At 36.4% G+C, this 19,566-nt stretch overlaps 1 protein-coding gene across 4 annotated transcripts in view; it reads right to left on the bottom strand.

Moving 5' to 3' along the window:
- The window catches only part of lrrc7 (leucine rich repeat containing 7), a 67,119-nt gene that overhangs the window by 8,203 nt on the left and 39,350 nt on the right, over window positions 1–19,566 (bottom strand). For 2 of the 4 annotated variants that reach the window (XM_082189505.1, XM_082189508.1), the window contains exons 11-24: window positions 18,698–18,715; window positions 16,994–17,123; window positions 14,498–14,613; window positions 13,877–13,946; window positions 12,952–13,051; window positions 12,738–12,862; window positions 12,321–12,509; window positions 11,556–11,672; window positions 10,350–10,436; window positions 8,302–8,413; window positions 7,778–7,958; window positions 3,721–5,437; window positions 2,336–2,485; window positions 856–981 (exon numbers count right to left, since the gene is read on the bottom strand). In XM_082189505.1, the coding sequence (XP_082045631.1) occupies window positions 856–981; window positions 2,336–2,485; window positions 3,721–5,437; window positions 7,778–7,958; window positions 8,302–8,413; window positions 10,350–10,436; window positions 11,556–11,672; window positions 12,321–12,509; window positions 12,738–12,862; window positions 12,952–13,051; window positions 13,877–13,946; window positions 14,498–14,613; window positions 16,994–17,123; window positions 18,698–18,715 (3,238 nt within the window). The remainder of the gene's footprint in view (window positions 1–855; window positions 982–2,335; window positions 2,486–3,720; window positions 5,438–7,777; window positions 7,959–8,301; window positions 8,414–10,349; window positions 10,437–11,555; window positions 11,673–12,320; window positions 12,510–12,737; window positions 12,863–12,951; window positions 13,052–13,876; window positions 13,947–14,497; window positions 14,614–16,993; window positions 17,124–18,697; window positions 18,716–19,566) is intronic. The other 2 variants (XM_082189507.1, XM_082189506.1) reach the window with 2 other exon arrangements.

Raw genomic sequence — 19,566 nt, 5'->3', positions numbered from 1 at the left:
TTTAATGAGATCCAGACAAATGCAATGAATCATTTCAGCTCAGCATGGCTTATGAAACAAACGGGACCATTTTAGAGGTGAGAAAGTTTTACTGTGATTGCTGATGATTTATCGCTGATGATCGTTTTGCAGCACTTTTTGCATTGTGTGTGTGTGTGTGTGTGTGTGTTGATCAAAATTAGAATAAAAACAGTAATATTGTGAAATACAACTATTTTCTTAATATCAATGTTGAAAACGGTTGCGCTCCTTAATATTTTTGTGGATACCGTGATTCATTTATTTTTCAGGATTCTTTGATGAATAGAAACGTTTAAAAAAAACTGCATTTATCTTAAATAGAAATCTTTTGTAACATTATAAATGTCTTAACTGTCACTTTTGATCAATTTAATGCATGAACTTAATTTTGAATGATATTGTGTATTTTACTAGAACAATTTAACATTAAATATGCCAAACTTACACTTCAGTGGTAATTTTGGAGGGAATCACTGAATCAGTTATGAAACGATGAATTGAAGTAAACATTACTGATTTACAGAAATGCTTACCAACTTGTGTAACTGAAGTTTAAAACCGAGATGCTAATAATATCTGTTCTACTGAGACAAGGGGGATTGAGCCCTAGTACTTACACAGTTAATATAAAACACTGTTTGTAATAATTGCCTTATTGCCTGCCTTTCAGAATCTTTAACCAATCAGTACGACAAACTATGGAGCCCTTAAAAGGACATGGTAAAGAAAAAAAAAATGAGATGGGAGGAAACAATATTTGGCAATGCTTTTGCATTCTCTTGCAAATGTTTTGTGTTCCCCTGATAACTTGAATCAAAAAACTTGAATCAATACCTTTTTGATGATATTCATGTTCTCTGGTGGCACGTCTCTTCGTCCCAGTGAATACGGCGCCCACTGACTACTTGGGGAAACCACCTCTTGTCCATTATCTAAAATATTGCTCTGTTGTGAAGGTGTCTGAAAGGATATAGTGCTGTCAGCAAGCGGAATTCAAAACAGTGCTCTAAATTCACACTGCCAAAATAAAAATGTGCCCGTTTTAAAGAACCAAGATGTGAGAAGGACACTCCCACAAAACCGGATTTATCAGCTCACTATTCGACTGTTCCATTCACATGCTTTCTTTAATTAAAAGAGAATTTTTTTTTTTTTTTTTTGGTCTGTTGTTTATTTTGTCCAATTCATTAAAGAAACTATGCTTGTACATAACAGTGAAAAACAAAATCTGTGCTGAAAGCATTTTGACTGGCAAAATTCCCTATATTGCAAGTCGGTTCTAGGCTTGTTGCACAAAGCTGGTTTCAATTGCTACCCTGGAAAGTTTGAGTTTAGTTTGAGCAAATTATTTATTATATATATATATGAATCTTGTATAATTTATCTTGTATAACTTGATCTGAAATGGGTTGGATTTGTTTGGTTTTGACAACTTTAACCCTGCTCTAAGTTTGTTCAACTAACTTTGTGCAACAGGCCTCTGAGTGCTAGGTTGTGGCAGATGCAGCAGGCTACTGCAATCTGGTGTACTTTACCAGGACTTTACAGCATTACTAAACTACTGCAAAACAACTACTTAGGCTTTTTTAATATGCTGAAAGCACGCTCAACTACACTGTATATCTTTATATACATCTATAATAAAACTAATTTGCATCGTTTACAAATACTCCTGGTACAGAGCTATTTCGGCACCTGGCTAACTTGATTTGAGCAGTCCGCTAACCTCTATTTACTTACAGTATAGCAATCACCCGTTGGTGAATAATTAAATGGAGGTTGGTGAACTGTGCACACAGATATGCTACACTCAGTGCTGGTGTTAATGGTTTGTGAATTCACCCGACAGTTTAACTTTGATTTATTGAATTTGATTGTATTTTATAAAGATCAAGAAGGCCTTTCATAAATGTATCTCTGCTGTCAGTCACAGATTGCTTTGTTCTGTGAGTTAAGGACAGAGGAAGACTGTAGTGCATAGACCAAACACAAAGACTGAGCACATGCAACAGAAAACACCTATATATGTTTAACATCACAGTGAGAGACAGTGTCTAGCCTGGAACTCAGAACAGGTGAAGTGTTAGATTAGTGTTAAACTGTGAAATGTGTTAGATGGTCTGCCTTATAGAAAGACTATTATACCATACAACAAAATGTGCCAAATGATAATATTACCACTGTTTGAGAAGTTAAAGCAGAAGCCGCTCAAAAGAGATAGATCTAAAAAGAAGGTCTTCAATAGGAGATGTTGCGTTAATATAAGTTGCACTTCTTCATGCTGAAACTGGGGCTGAATTTGCTTCATACTCACATTTGGTAGAGGTAGCCACTGAGTTGTTTGGTTTTCATGCTTTGTGTTATTGTAAAAGTTTATTGTCATGCTTCTGCTGGCATGCGGTGCAGCATAGCCTCCAGAGTACAGCATGCCGAAGTTTACTGTGTTGTGCTTAAGGACAGCGCTCTGATTGGAGGGAAACAACCACATGACATGAGTGAATGGGTATGCCACACAGAAAGGTCAAAAGGCTGTGGCTGGGGTACACTGGACTGCACATTGCTGTAACAGAGTGAGTAAGCTTGACAAACAGAACAACAACAGTACGTCATTACCGCCGACGTGACACATTAGTGATACACAGTGGTTACGTTTAAAGAATATTAATAGCAGCAGTGTGGGACTAAATTACACGAACAATGAAGTATGCTGTAGTAATGTATTCCACTTACACAGAAACAAATGCTCACCACCAAAAGCTGCATGTACATAACTGGGTGAATCTCAGGAAAGAAATGCCAGGGTCATATTTCACCACAATTAAAAAGAAAGAAAGATATTCTGCATAAAGAATTTGAAGCCTTTTAAGGACCATTAAATAATATTTTTTGCATTGTTACAACTATTTTAAGGTCAATACATTTTTTTCCCAAAATTCCCATTATTGGAAAAGTGAGAAAAAAATCAGAGAAGTGAGAATCATTTTTGAATAAAATAAAATAAAATAAAAAAGGGAATGGTTTGCTTGAATTTAGTGAAAATAATGTCAAAATGCACAAAAATCATAATGAAAAAAAAATACTAAGAAAAAGCTTAATTTTTTTAATGCAGAATATAATTTCATTACTTTTGATTTTGGAGTGAAATATGTCCCAGACATTTAATGCTTTATGATTCACCCAACTGTTCACGTGTCTATACACTAAAAAGTGGCCTTCATTTAAGATTTGTCTTTAATATGTAAAACAAACATATTATGTAAAACAAATATGTAGGTATTTCATAATATAGTAAAATATACTGCACTGAGGAAATTCGTTATTAAGATCTCAATTATTAACAAACAAAGTATAAAATAACTTATAAGACTAAGACAGAATAAAGGTCCTTGCACATAGAGTCCGAAATTCTCATCTGAAATTTTCGCTCTTTAAAAAATAAATACGACCTCACGTTTACACACTACCTCCGAAACTTTCGTCCGTCATAATTTTTTTTTACATTTTTTGCATCCATAGCAAGCATTTTGAGGTGTTTTGACAATTCAAAGCCACCGTGACAAATACGCATAAAACAATTTCGGACTCAGTGTGCAAGGAGGAACGGATTAATTTATTTCTTGCAAATACTGAGTGTTTAGATCAATTCCAAGCTAACAAAAACTTTTGTAGAAGAACAAAAAGCAAAGCTTGCTTACTCACCCGGTCTAGCCTCTTCGCTTCTATGTGTCTAAGCAGCTGCTGTCTCCAATCTACTGGCATTTTGGAGTTCGGGTCCTCTTGTTTTTGAGGGACAGATCTCAGCTTCATGTCACCCTCAGGGCTCTTCTCAGTGCATGTACTAAGATTGTAATCTGAAGGCATTTTCTCTAGCAGTGCAGCCATGGTGGGTCGGGCAGACACTGGCCTTGCCTGAGATGCCCCGTATGTCTCTGTGCTGTAGCTCCGTGCAGACAGGGGGCGACGTTGTGTCAGACTCTTAGTGGGGTAACCCATAATGGGCTTTTTGGGTTCCTGATAAGACGAGTAATCTTCATCATACCTACCATTCCTCTTGTGGAACTGGGTGTCAGAGATGGTAGACAAGCTGTTCTGTTGTTCCAGCATGCTCTTTATCTGCTGAGGCCTGTTGTAGTGCTCTGCCAGCTGCAGCTCATGGTTCTCAGCTACTCTGCGGAATAGCGCCATCTCTGTCGAACTTACCAGAGAGTCAGCTCGCCTCAGGAAGCCCGGCCTGGAGCGCTGGGGCTGGACAGAGAGCTGTGGATTGATGGCATCGTCGGTGACTGCAGTCTGAGCAAATGAAAACATCTGTTCCATCGGTGGATAGCCTCGGTAGCCTCTCGGGCTCACAAGTTCCTTTGGTAACGTCTTCCCAGGTTGGTTTATGTATTCAGGGGTGTTGGGGAATGGTGGAGGAACTCTCCTGTCCGCTTTCACGAGATCCATGGCTCTTTGCGGGTTGAAGCTTTGGTCAAAATGGTAAACTTTCTTTGGAATGGCTGGCTTCTGCTGCTGAGAGCTTTTATTTAAACCGTAGCCATCCATATCATCATCCAGCATTGGAGCTGATTGGCTCCTGGACATGCTCTGTTCTAGTGGTACAGGGAGGTCTGCTCTATCAACACTTCCCTGATTTTCTATGCTAGAACTGTAGTGGTCCAAGGGGATGCTGTAAACCTTGTACGACCCAGTATCCATTTCATCTATGCTCTGAGATTTCTTAAATTTCGCTTTTACCTCCTTCATCATTGGCGAAAGTCTCTCAGAACTCTTGCTAACAACCATAGTGTTTCCTTTGTGTGGGTCTTTTCCACCCTGGACATGTGAATAAAGGTTGGGATGACCTCGTCCCGGCCCTGAGTCCGTAGAGTCTAGAAACCCCCAGGCTCTAGTTGAGGGAAAAGTGCTGGATAGTTCTCCCATCTCCTGTTCAAAGTCCTTACGGTCAGGATTGGGGCTGTTGGCTGGAGTAATTTCCAACTTGGAAGGGAAAGCTGTCCTGTCCTCGAAGGGACTGGGAGTCCTCGTCCAGTTCTGCCAGGGGTTAGAGGAAGGAGGCACTTCAGTTTCAGGGTTGGTGCGGACTGTGTGGAAAGTGTGTTGCGTCTGATCGAGCTCTAAGGGAACTCCCACAATGCGCTCTTGTCTCATGAGAGGCCGTCGCCCATGTGCCATCGAGGCACTCCGGGGCTTTGAGCCTAGCATGGGGTTTCCAGCACTGCTGCTTGGAGTGTCAAGAGGTGTCTCTTCTGAGACAAAACCTGTGTTATCATAGTGGGGGGCATCGTTCCAGCTGTCGAAGGTGTCGCTGAGTGGTCGCCTCTCACCTCGCTGCTGCAGGGTGCTGGAAGGAGGTGTTTCCCTCTGGCTCAGAAGGGGCTTGGTTTCAATGGGCTTTGGGAAAGACTGGGCCAGCCTGTTGACATATTCAGACAAATATATATTTGAGGTTTCATCAGTGCACTATATGGAAAAAATCTGTACACAAAAACATGGAGATAAACTGGATATGACAAGCATATTCAATATCATAAAATTCAAACTCACTAATGTAATGTGATGCATCTAGAACTATGCAGAAAAAACAACAGGAAACCCATGTAGACTCTCACGACTGTGTGTCGAGGTCAATAAGCCTCTTAAAATATCAAAACATTTACCTTTTTGTGATAAGGCAAGGGTAATTTACTGTAGGTAGTAAAAATTATACTTATATTAGTTATATTTATAATTGTATATCCCTGAAAAAAACGTAATTATATTCATGTATTAATACTTTACGATATTTGAATAATAACAATAAATACAAATATATATATATATATATTTTTTTAAAGACTCATGTACTCAAAGTGTAAGGAAAAACATATAAAAAACAACAAATATAAAGAGCACATTACTAAGAACTTTACATTTTTAAAAGGTTTTTACTTACTGTAGACATACTGTGGCATAATATCCCTTGAGCAAGCTCAGGTTAAGTACTTTGCTCAAGGGCACAATGGTTAAAACATAGGGTTGCAATCTTAGTTACTGTCTATTTCCTTGCTCATTCCTACTTAGGACTGAATCTGCAACATTTGTGTACAGCCCAAATTCCTTAGGCAACCAACCACTACCCCTCATTGCTCTATGTACTATGCTTTATTTTAGCTGATGCTCACACAATCTTTTAACCTGATGTCTTCATTCATGTAATGTTGGGGATTAAATATTGAAAATTAAATTGAACTGGGCCTTCAACTCCCTTAATATACCATATGTAGTGTTCAAAATTGAAAAGTGCTGGGAAATATCACTGTGGCTGACTGAACTGCCATCCTCATCAAATAGATTTTCAATGTTTACAAAATTTTGCCCACGTAATACTTCTGTAAGGTTATCAAAACCGAAATCTCTCAAAGAACTCTTCTGAAGAACAGGCAGTGAAAGGAGTGATAATTAGGTTTTTCAGCAGTACTAATATAATAAAACTTTTACTGTTAGCAACAGAGATGGATTTTCAGTTACACTTTATTGAAGATGACAGCAAGAGTCATACTGCTGTGTGTGACTTTGAGTGAGAGCGAAATTGTGATGTGAGCAATAGAGGCATTTTAAAAGAAACAAATGCCCAGATAGAGCCCTCTTAGAATTGTCTTCAATTGTCTTAATTAAAATGGAAGGAAAAAGGCAAATAACAACATCATCAGTGGTGTACGGGACATCCCCACAAAGGCACAGATTTGCGATCTGAACAACATATGAAAGAGTAGTAAAAATATAAAATGCAGTTCTGTGTTTTATAAATATTGCCAGTTAGTAAAAACAATATGCGCAACCCTCTACAATGCGACTAAATCACTCGCATATGCAACCAAATTTCCCACTAGGCGGCTAAAAATGTCTTTAATTAGCTAATGGCTAGTAAATTGTACGATTTCAGTTGCCTGTGGTTGAGTTAGAGGCAAAAAATAAGTTTAGCACAGATATATTTTAATTGCCTGCTAAGCTTTACGCACCATCGCTTTGGCTGAGAGCGCCCTCTGTCGCTTTCTCTCACTCACACACACACACACACACACACACACACACACACACACACACACACACACACACACACAACAAAGAGAGAGGCATACACTTGAACAACTGACGCAGAATTGACGCGTAGATCTAAATGCAGAGCTCGACAATAAGGACTGCCGATGGCCAAGAGTTGACATAACTGTCACTGTCCTTACATTTTATTCAATTTCTGTACCTAATCTGTATCTTACTACTGTTAAATAAACCTGAAGAACCTGAAATGTACTGTTTATTTCATTTGTATCTTTGTTCTATTGTGTTTATTTGTGCTATTGCTTGTAGTTTTATTATTTGGTCTTATTTTATTACCAACTGTTCACTTGCCTTTAATACCTTTAATAGTGTTTGAAATGTATATTTTTAAGTAATTTATTTATTTATTTGCATTGTTCTTGCATTCCATGTAAAAAGTCTGGCGAGTAAAATAAAAAATGTACTAGCCAATGGCGATTCGAGCTTCAGTGTGTCCATAGAGGGTGGATGCAATTGATTGGTTATAATTGGTTCAAATAATTTTGGTTTATTGGCAGAGATGTTTATTGCAACGTCACAACGTCAGTTTTGGGTCACCCAAAAGTCAGTGAGCTGGATATCTAAACTGTTTGATCAACTGTCATGTCATATGAAAGCACAGATGGTCAATTAGTTCATATAAATGAATAGTGGCAGTGATTAAATGCTTGCCAACCTGTTGGTCCAGTGAGTCTGTGGTGGCCCCTCTTTCCCAGATGTTTGCAGATTACTGACATTTCCAGGTGGGTTGGAGGAGCCAGATGATCCCTGGGAGGGCGAGTAGTCTGAATAAGTGGCAGATGATCCGCTGTTGTTCAAACAATGCATTTTGTCTGGCTCAGAATCATCGGTGGACTCTTAAAAAAAAAAGATAAAATAGGCATAAAGGTATACAAGGTAAAATAGTTTAATAAATGCATCAACAACAACTATTTTTGTCTAGAATAAACCCCAATTATTGTGTTTCTGACAACAACTATTATTCCACAGTGTTCCCCAGTGCAATTACACAATGCATCGTTATAACAGAACATCATTCTCAGAAGGATTTTAGCTTTATTAATAAACATCAAAAGAGAATGAGGGGATTTCTTGAAAAATGGAACCAACATAAGATAAACTCAAGTTATGATATTTTGGTCCACAATAAGAACAATAACATGCATTTTTCATTTCATGCCAACTTTTCGTCTCACTAACCTTTTTTTTCCTTGCCTAGTAACACAACCTTTGGTTTGTACATAGGTGGCTCTACCAAAGTTGGCCTCATGTCAGAAATTCGGATATCATTGGGGGAACCTCCCATTGAGTCCTGGAAACACAGGTGTCAAATTCACAGTGAATCAAACACTAGACAAAAGGAATACAAAACAGGCACTAGGGGAGTGGGGAGGGTTTCCTGCAATCAAATTACAATCTATCATTTAAATACCAAAATCAAGCAAGCAACACAAATTGTTTATAGGCCCACTAAAACATACTAGGTGATATTTGTAATCCAATTTAGATCACAATGTCGATATAAATCAAAATAAATTAAATTTTCAAATGCCAACATATCCAATTATATTGAAACAGTCGGTATATTAACTGCAAACATTTTGGCTGTATAAAAATCTGTTTGCCTAATTGCATATTACATAAAAACTCTATTAGGCAGGACCTGCTTTTAAAAAAACTAAGCCGTTAAAACACACAAGACAGCATTACGTTAAGAGATTCCAGTTTAAAAACGTTACAAAAGGATCAGAAAGCTAAAACGTGAAATACATTAATGTAGCTAGTATTTCGTTTCTCTAAAACGTACAATATATTGAAATGAGTCATTCATTAGAACATGCTTAAACAATTCCCTTATTATATTACAGTGACAGTTTCCTGATTATAAAACACAAACAGTGTCCCCAAATGACCTCGAAGTTAAACAAAACTGAAGCTGAGAACTATATCAGAAGTAACAGAGTGTGATCTCACACCTCAACATCAAGTTGAGATTCATCATTAGTAGACTAATATGTAGACTGTTAGGATTCACAGGCCTTGTCCTGGCTTGTCTGGTCAAATCCCCCAGGAGCAAATCAGATGCTTCCAGGTCTCTCACAGCTGTCTCACACTCACACCTCTCAGACCTGACTGTACATCAGCAGGCTGGCTCACACAACCGGCAGCAGAGCAAGAGAGAAGTCACATATCAGAACATTCTCTCAGAACAACGTCTCTGTTATTTCTTCTACTCCGTTATAGCCACCTCTCCCCTTACCTGCCATCATCTTTTCTATTTGGTCTTTTTAGTTCTTCATTGCTCTGGCACAACGGGTCAAAAGAAATGTGACTGTGTAAATTGATGCGGCAGACCAATGCTTTCATATTAATATTAAATGAACTGGGAACCAAATTCAGCATGTGGGCAATATGATTCGAATTATACCAAAGATTCCAGGGAGGCCCAATATTTGGAATAAATGAGCTCTTATACACTACCATTCAAAAGTTTGTGTTCAGTAAGTAAAATAAGTAATACATTTATACTGTTATTTAGCAAGGATACATTAAATTGGTCAAAATTGACAGTAAAAGACATTTATAATATTACAAAATATTTCTATTTCAAATAAATGCTGTTGTTTTGAACTTTATATTCATCTTGAAAAAAAGGTATCACAGTTTCCACTAAAATATTAAGCGGCATCACTGTTTTCAGCATTGTTAATAATAAGAAATTAAGCAGAAGACCTATCATCATATTATAATGATTTCTGAAGGATCATATGAAACTGAAGACTGGAGTAATAATGCTGAAAATTCAGCTTTCCCATCACAGGAATAAATTACATTTTAAAATATATTCACATGGAAACATTTTATTTAAAATTATAATAATATTTCACAATATAAAAAAATTATAATCAAACTTTTGACAGGTACTGTATGTATTACTTAATTTTTACATTTTTAAACTTACAATTTTTTTATTATTCTTTTATTTAAAAAGATTTTGGAATTGGCAAAAAGAAATTGGCCAATCTCTCCTCTAGCCTCCCTACAATTCGAACACTGATATTATGCTGGAAACTGATGGACTGGGAGTGTTTTTTCCTAGAAAACAAACCCATGCATGTATTTAACAAATCTTTCACCCACAATGGGGGTGTCTGAGAAAACGAATTGAATTTGCTTTGAAGGCAGTTGAAATGAGCCACCCCATATGCTTAGCTGATTTTCTGCTGTCTGGTCTCTCAGCCACTTACTATGAGGCAGAAACAGGAAGAGGAAGTAACGGCCAGGCTCGTAATCTCTGGCTGTGGCGGCTTGGGGACGACGCGATGTAAAGAAATCTAAGCAAAACAAACATACATACATATATACAAACAAACAAACAAACAAAAATGGATTCTCATGGTCTAGAAAGAAACATGAGGTTTATGGCACTGGTACTCCCAAGGTCCCGATAACCCTGATAATAATAATACTAATAATAATAATGTTTATAGCTCCACAGTTTGGCCGGGAGGGTCTCTGAGACCCTGGGGGAAAGCAGTGTGAGGCCAAGCTGCGATGGACACAATACACCATGCACTTGTATGCTATTCTAAACAAAGAGCTACTGCAAGCATAGAGAAGCCTGGCATCAATGAATGGATTATGAATGTAGCTGTGTTTGCATAATTTCTTGATTTATTCTGGTTTACTCAAATCATCTTACCATTCCTGAATTCAATTAATATTTTCATATAGGGACCTTTAATGGGTCCTCTGAGTGTTCTTGACATTTCCCTCTGACCTTTATTTCTGTTTACTGAAAGATTTTCAGCTGTACAACTGAGCAGTGCTACGGGAAATAAACCTGAAGACTGAGCGAGGGTAAAAACACTGTAGGTCTAGATTTCTAGTAAATAATTGTAGGATATACTAAAGGTGAGTTACCAAAAAAATGAAGCATCCTACAAGGTGATTGTGACATTCATTACTAATTGCACCGGCTTTGCTCTAATATTCATAGACAAAGTTAATGACTTCTTTGTTATCCTGTGTCCTAAACAACACTGCAGCTCTGGCGGTTGGGGAGGGGGGTTGCTGGCTGTGAGAGATGAAACATTTGCTCTGATCTTTGTGTATTTTATCTCCGCAGGTTCAGCTAACCTTTAACAAACACTCTCAGTACTACACAACACTCTCTATACATACAACCAAACTGACTCAGACACCGAGGATGCAAATACTAGGCCTTCAAAAACAATTTCATTACACACTCTCATCCTTCTCTTTTAAAGTTATTGACTTCATAAATCCCTTATGTGTTTTGTAGTTACAATAATGAACCATCATAAAGGTTAAAGAGAGTGTAAAATAAGCTGCTAACCCGAGATATTACTGTGCGTAAATGCTTTAAGAGGATAAAGCTAAGGCATTCAGCATTTAAAAGAGACAAAATTAAAAGAGAAAACTTGTCATACTTCCGAGCTCTCAGTCAGATCCTCTTTGCGTTTTGGGATGTCAATGGCTGAGTTGAGGAGGACACCTTGATCAGACATTGGTGGTTTAGAATAGTCTTTGACCTCTCGCTCCATCACCTGCAAAGAACATACGCTAATCTCATTGAATGGTGTCTCATGATTCAATTACAAAATAAACTGTGACTCCCAAGTGATGGATATTCAAGCAATGTGTCACATTTTTCATTTTACCATGGGTAATCACCGTTATATATTACCTCTGATTGTTTATAAACTGCAGTAACACCAATATAATATAAATATAATATAATACAATGTAATATTTACAATTATTTTACAAAAGTATTATATAATCATTATAATAATATGTATTATTATTATATTTAATATGTTTACAATTATTGCAAACAACATTTAAAAAATAAATAAAGATGAATAATACAATAATACAAGTCTGGCATCCCTACAAAACCTGATTTTTTGTATATTTTTATTTTATTTTTTATAGCTGTCAACTGTCGAAATTATTATTATTATGTCCCTAGAGCCTATTTTGAAATCTTTTGGTTTACCTGTAACTTGGATTATAGTTCAATACTTATTAATATAGTAGTAACATTTTGTTTATCAGCAGTCCAATCGAAATTCAGAGTCTGATCTATTATTTTTATAAAACAAAAAAAGCACTTTGTGAGCCAAATTGCAGAGACATTGATGTATGAACCCAGGTAGGCACTGTGGTAAAATAAGATAAAGAAGCATTACCTCCTTAGGAGCAATGGGCCACTTGGGCTCATACTTGTCTTGGCTGTGGAGCTCCATATTGGTCCCAGAAGAGCATTTTTCAGTGTTGAGGGGGTGAGTGGTCTTACCCACCAGGTTCTGCACTGACTTCACCATGTTCTTTAGGTCTTCTGGGTAAGGGGTGGGATAGCGCTTCAGATTAATCTCAACCTGCAGACAGAGGGAAGAGGATTTAGCCCATATGGTAGCGCTATGACCTTTTCTGATGCTTAAACGTGGTTTTTCATTAATCACAGCTAACCAGATACAGCAATCGTCCCGGTTACATCTGATATTAACATCTGTGATCAGATCAGATCACGTGAGATGGATGTTAATGCCAGGTGTAAACGGGGCCAAAGAGGCTGACTATTTCACATTTTAAATTCCTAAGGGGACCTTCACTTTTCCTGAGTTGTCCTCTTCTTCCTTCTTGTCCTCAAACTCAAATGCCACCGTCATCCTCTGTTGTCTCTGCTCCTCCCAGAGAGTGGGATTAAAGCTGTCACTGTCAGACTGGTAATCTGCAGCATGGAAAACACACATCCATCCAAAAAATGTAATCCGCTAAAATGAAAAGAAAAGAGAAACGGCTGATTTACTGTATTCTCACCCTCATCATGCCGGGGCTGCTGAGGAAACATGTAGTTGGTAAGGACTCTCTGTTTGGTCTCAGGGTGAGCCTCTGTTTGAAGGGGGATAAGGGCCTTGGACTGAATAACAAAAAGAACTGTTGTAAACAAATACAACTGTCAAATCAAATTTATTAATAGCAGTCTGTATTATGACTACTTTTTAATAGGGATGCACGATATATCGGCCACCATATCAGTATCGGACGATATATGTTCATTTTTAATGTTATCTTTATCGTCCCAATAAGAACATCTGGCTGATATATTAAAGCCAATAAATAATGGATCATTTCCTTTAGATGAGACACTTCAGATGGGAACTGTTCGCCATTATGGTTTTGAATTTCTTGAAATATGATTGGAATCACTTCAAAAAAGGAAAATGCAGTCAAGTGCAACATGTGCTGTTATATAGGCTACATAAAATTATAATGAGAACATTACAATTGTGTGCTTGGGACATAGCTTTTAATGGTGATACTTTTATTCTTGTAATCAGGCTCTCACAAATTTGGATTTAGATTTATTGGCCAATATATCGGTTATTGGCTTTCAAATAAATAAAGAATTATCGGTCAAAATCGGTGCATCCCTACTTTTTAACCACATTTAACAAACAATTAAGTAGATACATCGATGTATGAACATCACTGAATTACTTTATAAAAATAAAACAAAGTGACATTTTGGTTAAGCAAGTAAAAAAAAACTGTTAATCCATTTAATTTAGTTTTATATTTAGTTTTATAATGCAATGAAATTTATACATTAAGTTTGATATGGCCCAAACACTAATTGGGGGCCAATTGTATTAAATGGTTTGTAAAATGTGGTTAAAAGTGGTCCAAATGATGTATAGACAAGACTTTGTACACAATTTAAAAAGGAGGTCCAGATAACAACCTGATTGTCAGATAACCAGAGTGCAGCAAGATCTTTCAATTTAGTGAACGTGAAGGGAAGATTCTTTAACCTAAAACAGAACATAAAGAATTAGTTCATGTGAATTCAAAAAGTTAAAACATGGATGTCAAAAGCCAAATGAGACTGTTGGGGTGAGTTATTTGGTGTAGTTAAAATGTTATGAAGACCTGTGGTAATGCTCTCCATTTAAGGGGCCCATTAACCCAGGTACTCTAATGTCTATGTCGCATTTAGTCTTGGTGAAGTTTAATTACTCTGTTTCCAGGTAATCGTAGTCAGAGCATCTAAACTGTCCACATAGCTCATAAAGAGCTTTTTTAATTGGCCTATGGGCAGGCCAGGCACTTTTATGATGTCATGCCCCATTACTGTGCCATTATGGAAAATAATAACCATCCTCACTGCTTTACATAAATTGATCAAGACTGTTAAAAAAAACCTATAAGAGGTTTGAAGTACTTTCTATGCTTTGAACAGATTTGCATGTGTCTCATCTATTATTTAGCAAACAATGTTGAAGATCATGTGTTGGTGTGATAAATGTGTGCACAGGGTGTAAAATGAGAACAAAAAAATAACGACAGGAACATCAGGTGTTACCTATTGTCACTTAGATTGAGAACACGTAGCTTTGTCATCTGTCCAATTTCATCAGGCAGAAACTCCAGCTTATTGGAGCGCAAGGACATGACCGTGACATTCTTGCAGTTTCCAATCTGCAGCACAGGACAGGATATGATAGCTCTGGTAAGGTGCAATTTTGTCAGCTTTTTTTTGTTAGATATCAGCATTCTCTCTTTCTCTCAGGTAAAATGACTCTTGTAAACTGTCTACAGTGTGTGATGTAAGTGAAGGTCAGCAGGGCATTACCAAGCATTTGGTTTTAAAGATTTTAGCTGTGCTGTATTAAGCCACTTTAGTGGCTCTCAAAATGTATGTGAACCACCAGGTGTACACTGAACGCTAAGAATGTATATCCTATTTGAATATTGTATCATTTTTAAATGTGTTATATTTCATTTGATTTGTCTACACAGCCTTAAAGGGATACTCCACTTTTTTTGGAAATAGGTTAATTTTACAACTCCCCCAGAGTTAAACTGTTGAGTTTTACCGTTTTCGAATCCATTCAGCCGATCTCCGGGTCTGGCGGTACCACTTTTAGCATAGCTTAGCATAGATCATTGAATCGGATAGGACCATTAGCATCTCTCTCAAAAAAATGACCAAAGAGTTTCGATATTTTTCCTAGAGTTTTAAATATTTTTAAAACTTGACTCTTCTGTAGTTACATCGTGTACTAAGACCGACGGAAAATGTAAAGTTGCGATTTTCTAGGCTGATATGGCTAGGAACTATACTCTCATTCCTGCGTAATAATCAATAAACTTTGAAGCCGTACCATGAGTCCAGCAGGCGTAATGATATGACGCAGCGCCTGAAGTACACGTTGTAACTACAGAAGAGTCAAGTTTTAAATAGGAAAAATATCGAAACTCTTTGGTCATTTTTTTGAGAGAGATGCTAATGGTCCTGTCCAAATCAATGATCTATGCTAAGCTATGCTAAAAGTGGTACCGCCAGACCCGGAGATCGGCTGAATGGATTCGAAAACGGTAAAACTCAACTGTTTAACTCTGGGGGAGTTGTAAAATTAGCCTATTTCCAAAAAAAGTGGAGTATCCCTTTAATATTGCCTTGTGTGTTGTGTCTACACAGTAAACATTATTTCTTTGGGATTGTGAGAAGCAAATACACTACCTTTCAAAGGTTTGGGGTCAGTAAGATTTGTTTAAAAGAAAGTAATACTTTTATTCAGCAAGGACACATTATGAAATATGCTTTTCTTCAATCAAAGAATCTTAAAAAAGAAGAAAATATATCACGATTCCCCAAAAATTACAAATATAATCACAAAAATTATTTTCAACACTGATAATAATATGTGACCCTGGACCACAAAACCAGTCATAAGTCGCACGGGTATATTTGTGGCAATAGCCAACAATACATTGTATGGGTCAAAATTATAGATTTTTCTTTTATGCCAAAAATCATTAGGATATTAAGTAAAGATCATGTTCCATGAAGATATTTAGTAAATTTCCTACCGTAAATATATAAAACATTTATTTTTGTGAGTGAATGCAGCTCAATCGCCAACATAAATGGACAACTTTAAAGGAGATTTTCTCAATGTTTCGATTTTTTTGTACCCTCAGATTCCAGATTTTCAAATAGTTGTATCTCGGCCAAATATTGTCCTATCATAACAAACTATACATCAATTGAAAGCTTATTTATTCAGCTTTCGTGTGATGTGTAAATCTCAATTTCATAAAATTGCTCCATGTGACTGGTTTTGTGGTCCATGGTCACATATAACATGTTTCTTAAGCACCAAATCAGCATTAGAATGATTTCTGAAGGATCATGTGACACTGAAGACTGGAGCAATGATGCTGAAAGTTCAGCTTTGCCATCACAGGAATAAAATACATTTTAAATATTATTTAAATAACAAGAGTTATTTTGAATTGTAATAAATAATACATAAATGCAGCCGTGATGAGCATAAGAGACTTGTTTCAAAAACATTAAAAAACCCTACCAACCACAAACTTCTGAACGGTAGTGTAGGTGTTTAACAATTTTAAAGCTGTGGCCCTGTTGAACAGTCTGCACACCATGATTTTAGACTGTGCAAAATAAAAACAGCAAAAAAAAAAACAAAAAAACTGAGACGACCTTTATAAAAGGTATTAAGATATCATGCAGGTATTCATATCAAATCTATATGACCCCAAAGTTCTAAAGGTGAGTTAAAAAAGTTTCAGGACCCTGTTGAATAAAAATTCTGGTTTTAGTTGAGCTCATTACTGTTGTAGACAGACTTGAACAAATCGTTTTATGTTGTTTAACCTTTGACAGTTTTAATGGTTTTGAACAGGTTATTTAAACTGGCAACCATCTAAACAAACTTAGCTAGTCTACAGTAGGATGTATTTCCAGCACAAAGAAAGGTAAGATATATAGAGAATGTATCTTTGATTTCCGTTATTAATTCTGTAGAAAGAGCAGGCCACTAATACTCACTTCCCTGGGCAGCTCAGCCAAGAAGTTCTCATCGGCCGCAAATGTCCGAAGATTGTGCAGGTAGCCAATGGTGGGAGGCAGGGATTCCAGTTCATTACAGCTACAGTCAAACTCCTCTAAAAGTGATAAACTGGCAGATGTAAGAGAAAGCAGGTGAGGAGTGTAGTTATGCAAGGTCCATTAATCCCTATTGAAAGCTTATTGAAAACACTTCATGAGATGATAAGATAAATGTATGCATCATGTGATGTCTTTTTAAAGTCCACCAGATAAAGACATAATTGCCTCAATTGTAGAGGATAACTCTTCTTCAAAACATTTTTGTGAGTTTGGGTTGAGTAGCAAGTTAGGTGTTTTAACCAAAGTCCAGACCAAAGGAAGAATTCACCTTTTTTTTTTTTTTTTTTTTTTTTTTGCTCACCCACATGTCGTTCCAAACCCATTTGATTTTCAATTTGTAGAACACTCTTTTTTCATGTAATTAAAATGAATGACGATACAGATAGTCAAGCTCCAAAAATGACAACAAAAAAAGTCATAAAGGTAGTCCATAACAGCTAATTATACATCGTAAGAAAAAAATCCATAGAAAAACGTAAAAGGTATTGGCATTTTCCTGCCAGTACATCCGTTTAAGGAAATGTATAGATATTTCCTTTAAACCCCAAAACATGTCATTCAAATGTTTAAAAAGCATAATTCAAAATATGGGTAAAACACCTGTAAAAATGCAGTACTGATAGTCCTTCTTATTAGCACAGTATTTTAGTCTTCATAAGACTTGGAACATGTAGTGCCGATGTCCGTTTATGATTCTTATGGTGCTATTTTGTCATGTTGGAGCTTGCCATGCTCAGTTCCCGTTCATTTTCATTGGAAAAGAGCGCCCAGTACATTTATCAACATTTTTTCTTTTGTGTTCCATGGAGGAATAGAAAGTCATAACGGTTTGGAAGAAAATGAAGGTGTGTAAATGATGACAGGTAAACTATTCCTTTAATATCCATTTCACATTCAAACATCCCATTCAAATGTTTACAATGCGCTAACAAAATATCCAAGCCTGAGTACATTCAATACAAGTAGTATGAGTGTAGGGCTCATATCCTTTTAAGACAAGGAATAAATGAGTTTTGTTAATGGAAAATGAGAATTATGAGTTATGTGGAACCATTGTCTCCACGTAACAAAGGTATGAATTAACAGAAGAAATGTTAAAGGGATTAATGATGATTTTACTAAATATATTACACTGCAATGCAGTTCTGGTGGTTGTACAAAACACTCTTATCCTATAAAATATGGGCTCGAAAAAAAAAAACTTATGCTAGTTTATAGCATTTACAATGGTCTGGTATATGCCACAGTGTTTATTGAGTCAAACGAGTTTCAGTACTTTTATTAATGAGTGCATTTGGACCTCACATTAGTCATTTAAAACATGCATTTTGTTTCTTAGTTGCTTTTCCCCTTTATGTCATATTTTAATTTAATGAATTTTAAAGAGGTCAACATATGTTTGTTAAGCTAAGTAAGGTCATTAGTACAACATTTGTACTAGCAGACCGGTCCAGCTGGCCTTCCATATGTAGGGCTTTCATTGTGTCTCTTTAAGCGAGATATGGATGCAAAGGTATGCCCTTGCCTAAATAAACATGCTGTGGCAGACGTGTGGGGAATACAAATGCTCGCTGGTCTACTTACCCGGTTTTGCCACGTGCACTGAGGTGCCCATTTAAGATGCATGTTTGATTAACACAACACACAGAACCGAGCAATGACAAACCAAGAAGAGAGATGCATGGAGTATAGTATCACAGGAATGAGGTAGTGGTGACAGCTTTGATAAATGAAAAAGGCAGTCTGCAGAAAATATGACCTCTCATTATGGTGTATACACTTCGTCCCTGAATTTCCCATTTGATTTTGAATTAAAAATCTAAAGTCAAACTTACGAAATGGGTTTGATAAGTTAATTTGTCAAATTAATTTCTGGAAGATTTTAAACAGTTTATTAGACCAATATACAAGGTTAATATTTCTCAGTGTTAATTGCATTGTGCCATCACAAACGAAATACTGCGATTTAATTGTTCAGAAAGATTACAGGGTTGACAGTTTAATGGTTTAATTTGATAAGTACAAGGTACTGCTTTAAAAAAAATACTTCTACATATATCCACTTTCAATGATAAGTTGTTTAGAAAAGACACCACTAACAAGATGTAAAAAAATTAGCATCAGCTATTCATTATTCAAACATTTTTATTACTGGGCTCAGTAAGAATTTTTTTTTTTTTACATGTTTTTGAAAGAAGTCTCCTTTGCTCACCAAGGCTGCATTTATTTAATCAAAAATACAATAAAGAAGCAAAATTGTGAAATATTATTACAATTCAAAATTATTTTCTGCTTAACAAATACATATTTTCTGTCTCTTTACTGTCATTTTGACCAATTTAACACACCCATGTTGAATGAAAGTATTATTTCTTGAAAAATAATTTGTATTGACCCCAAACCTTTGAGCAGTAGTGTATGAAAGACGAAAATGGCACTCATTTTGTAGAATG

Source organism: Leuciscus leuciscus (genome assembly GCF_965113295.1).
Source record: "Leuciscus leuciscus genome assembly, chromosome: 14".
NCBI lineage: Eukaryota > Metazoa > Chordata > Actinopteri > Cypriniformes > Leuciscidae > Leuciscus > Leuciscus leuciscus.
This window is presented reverse-complemented; position numbering and strand designations above follow the sequence as displayed.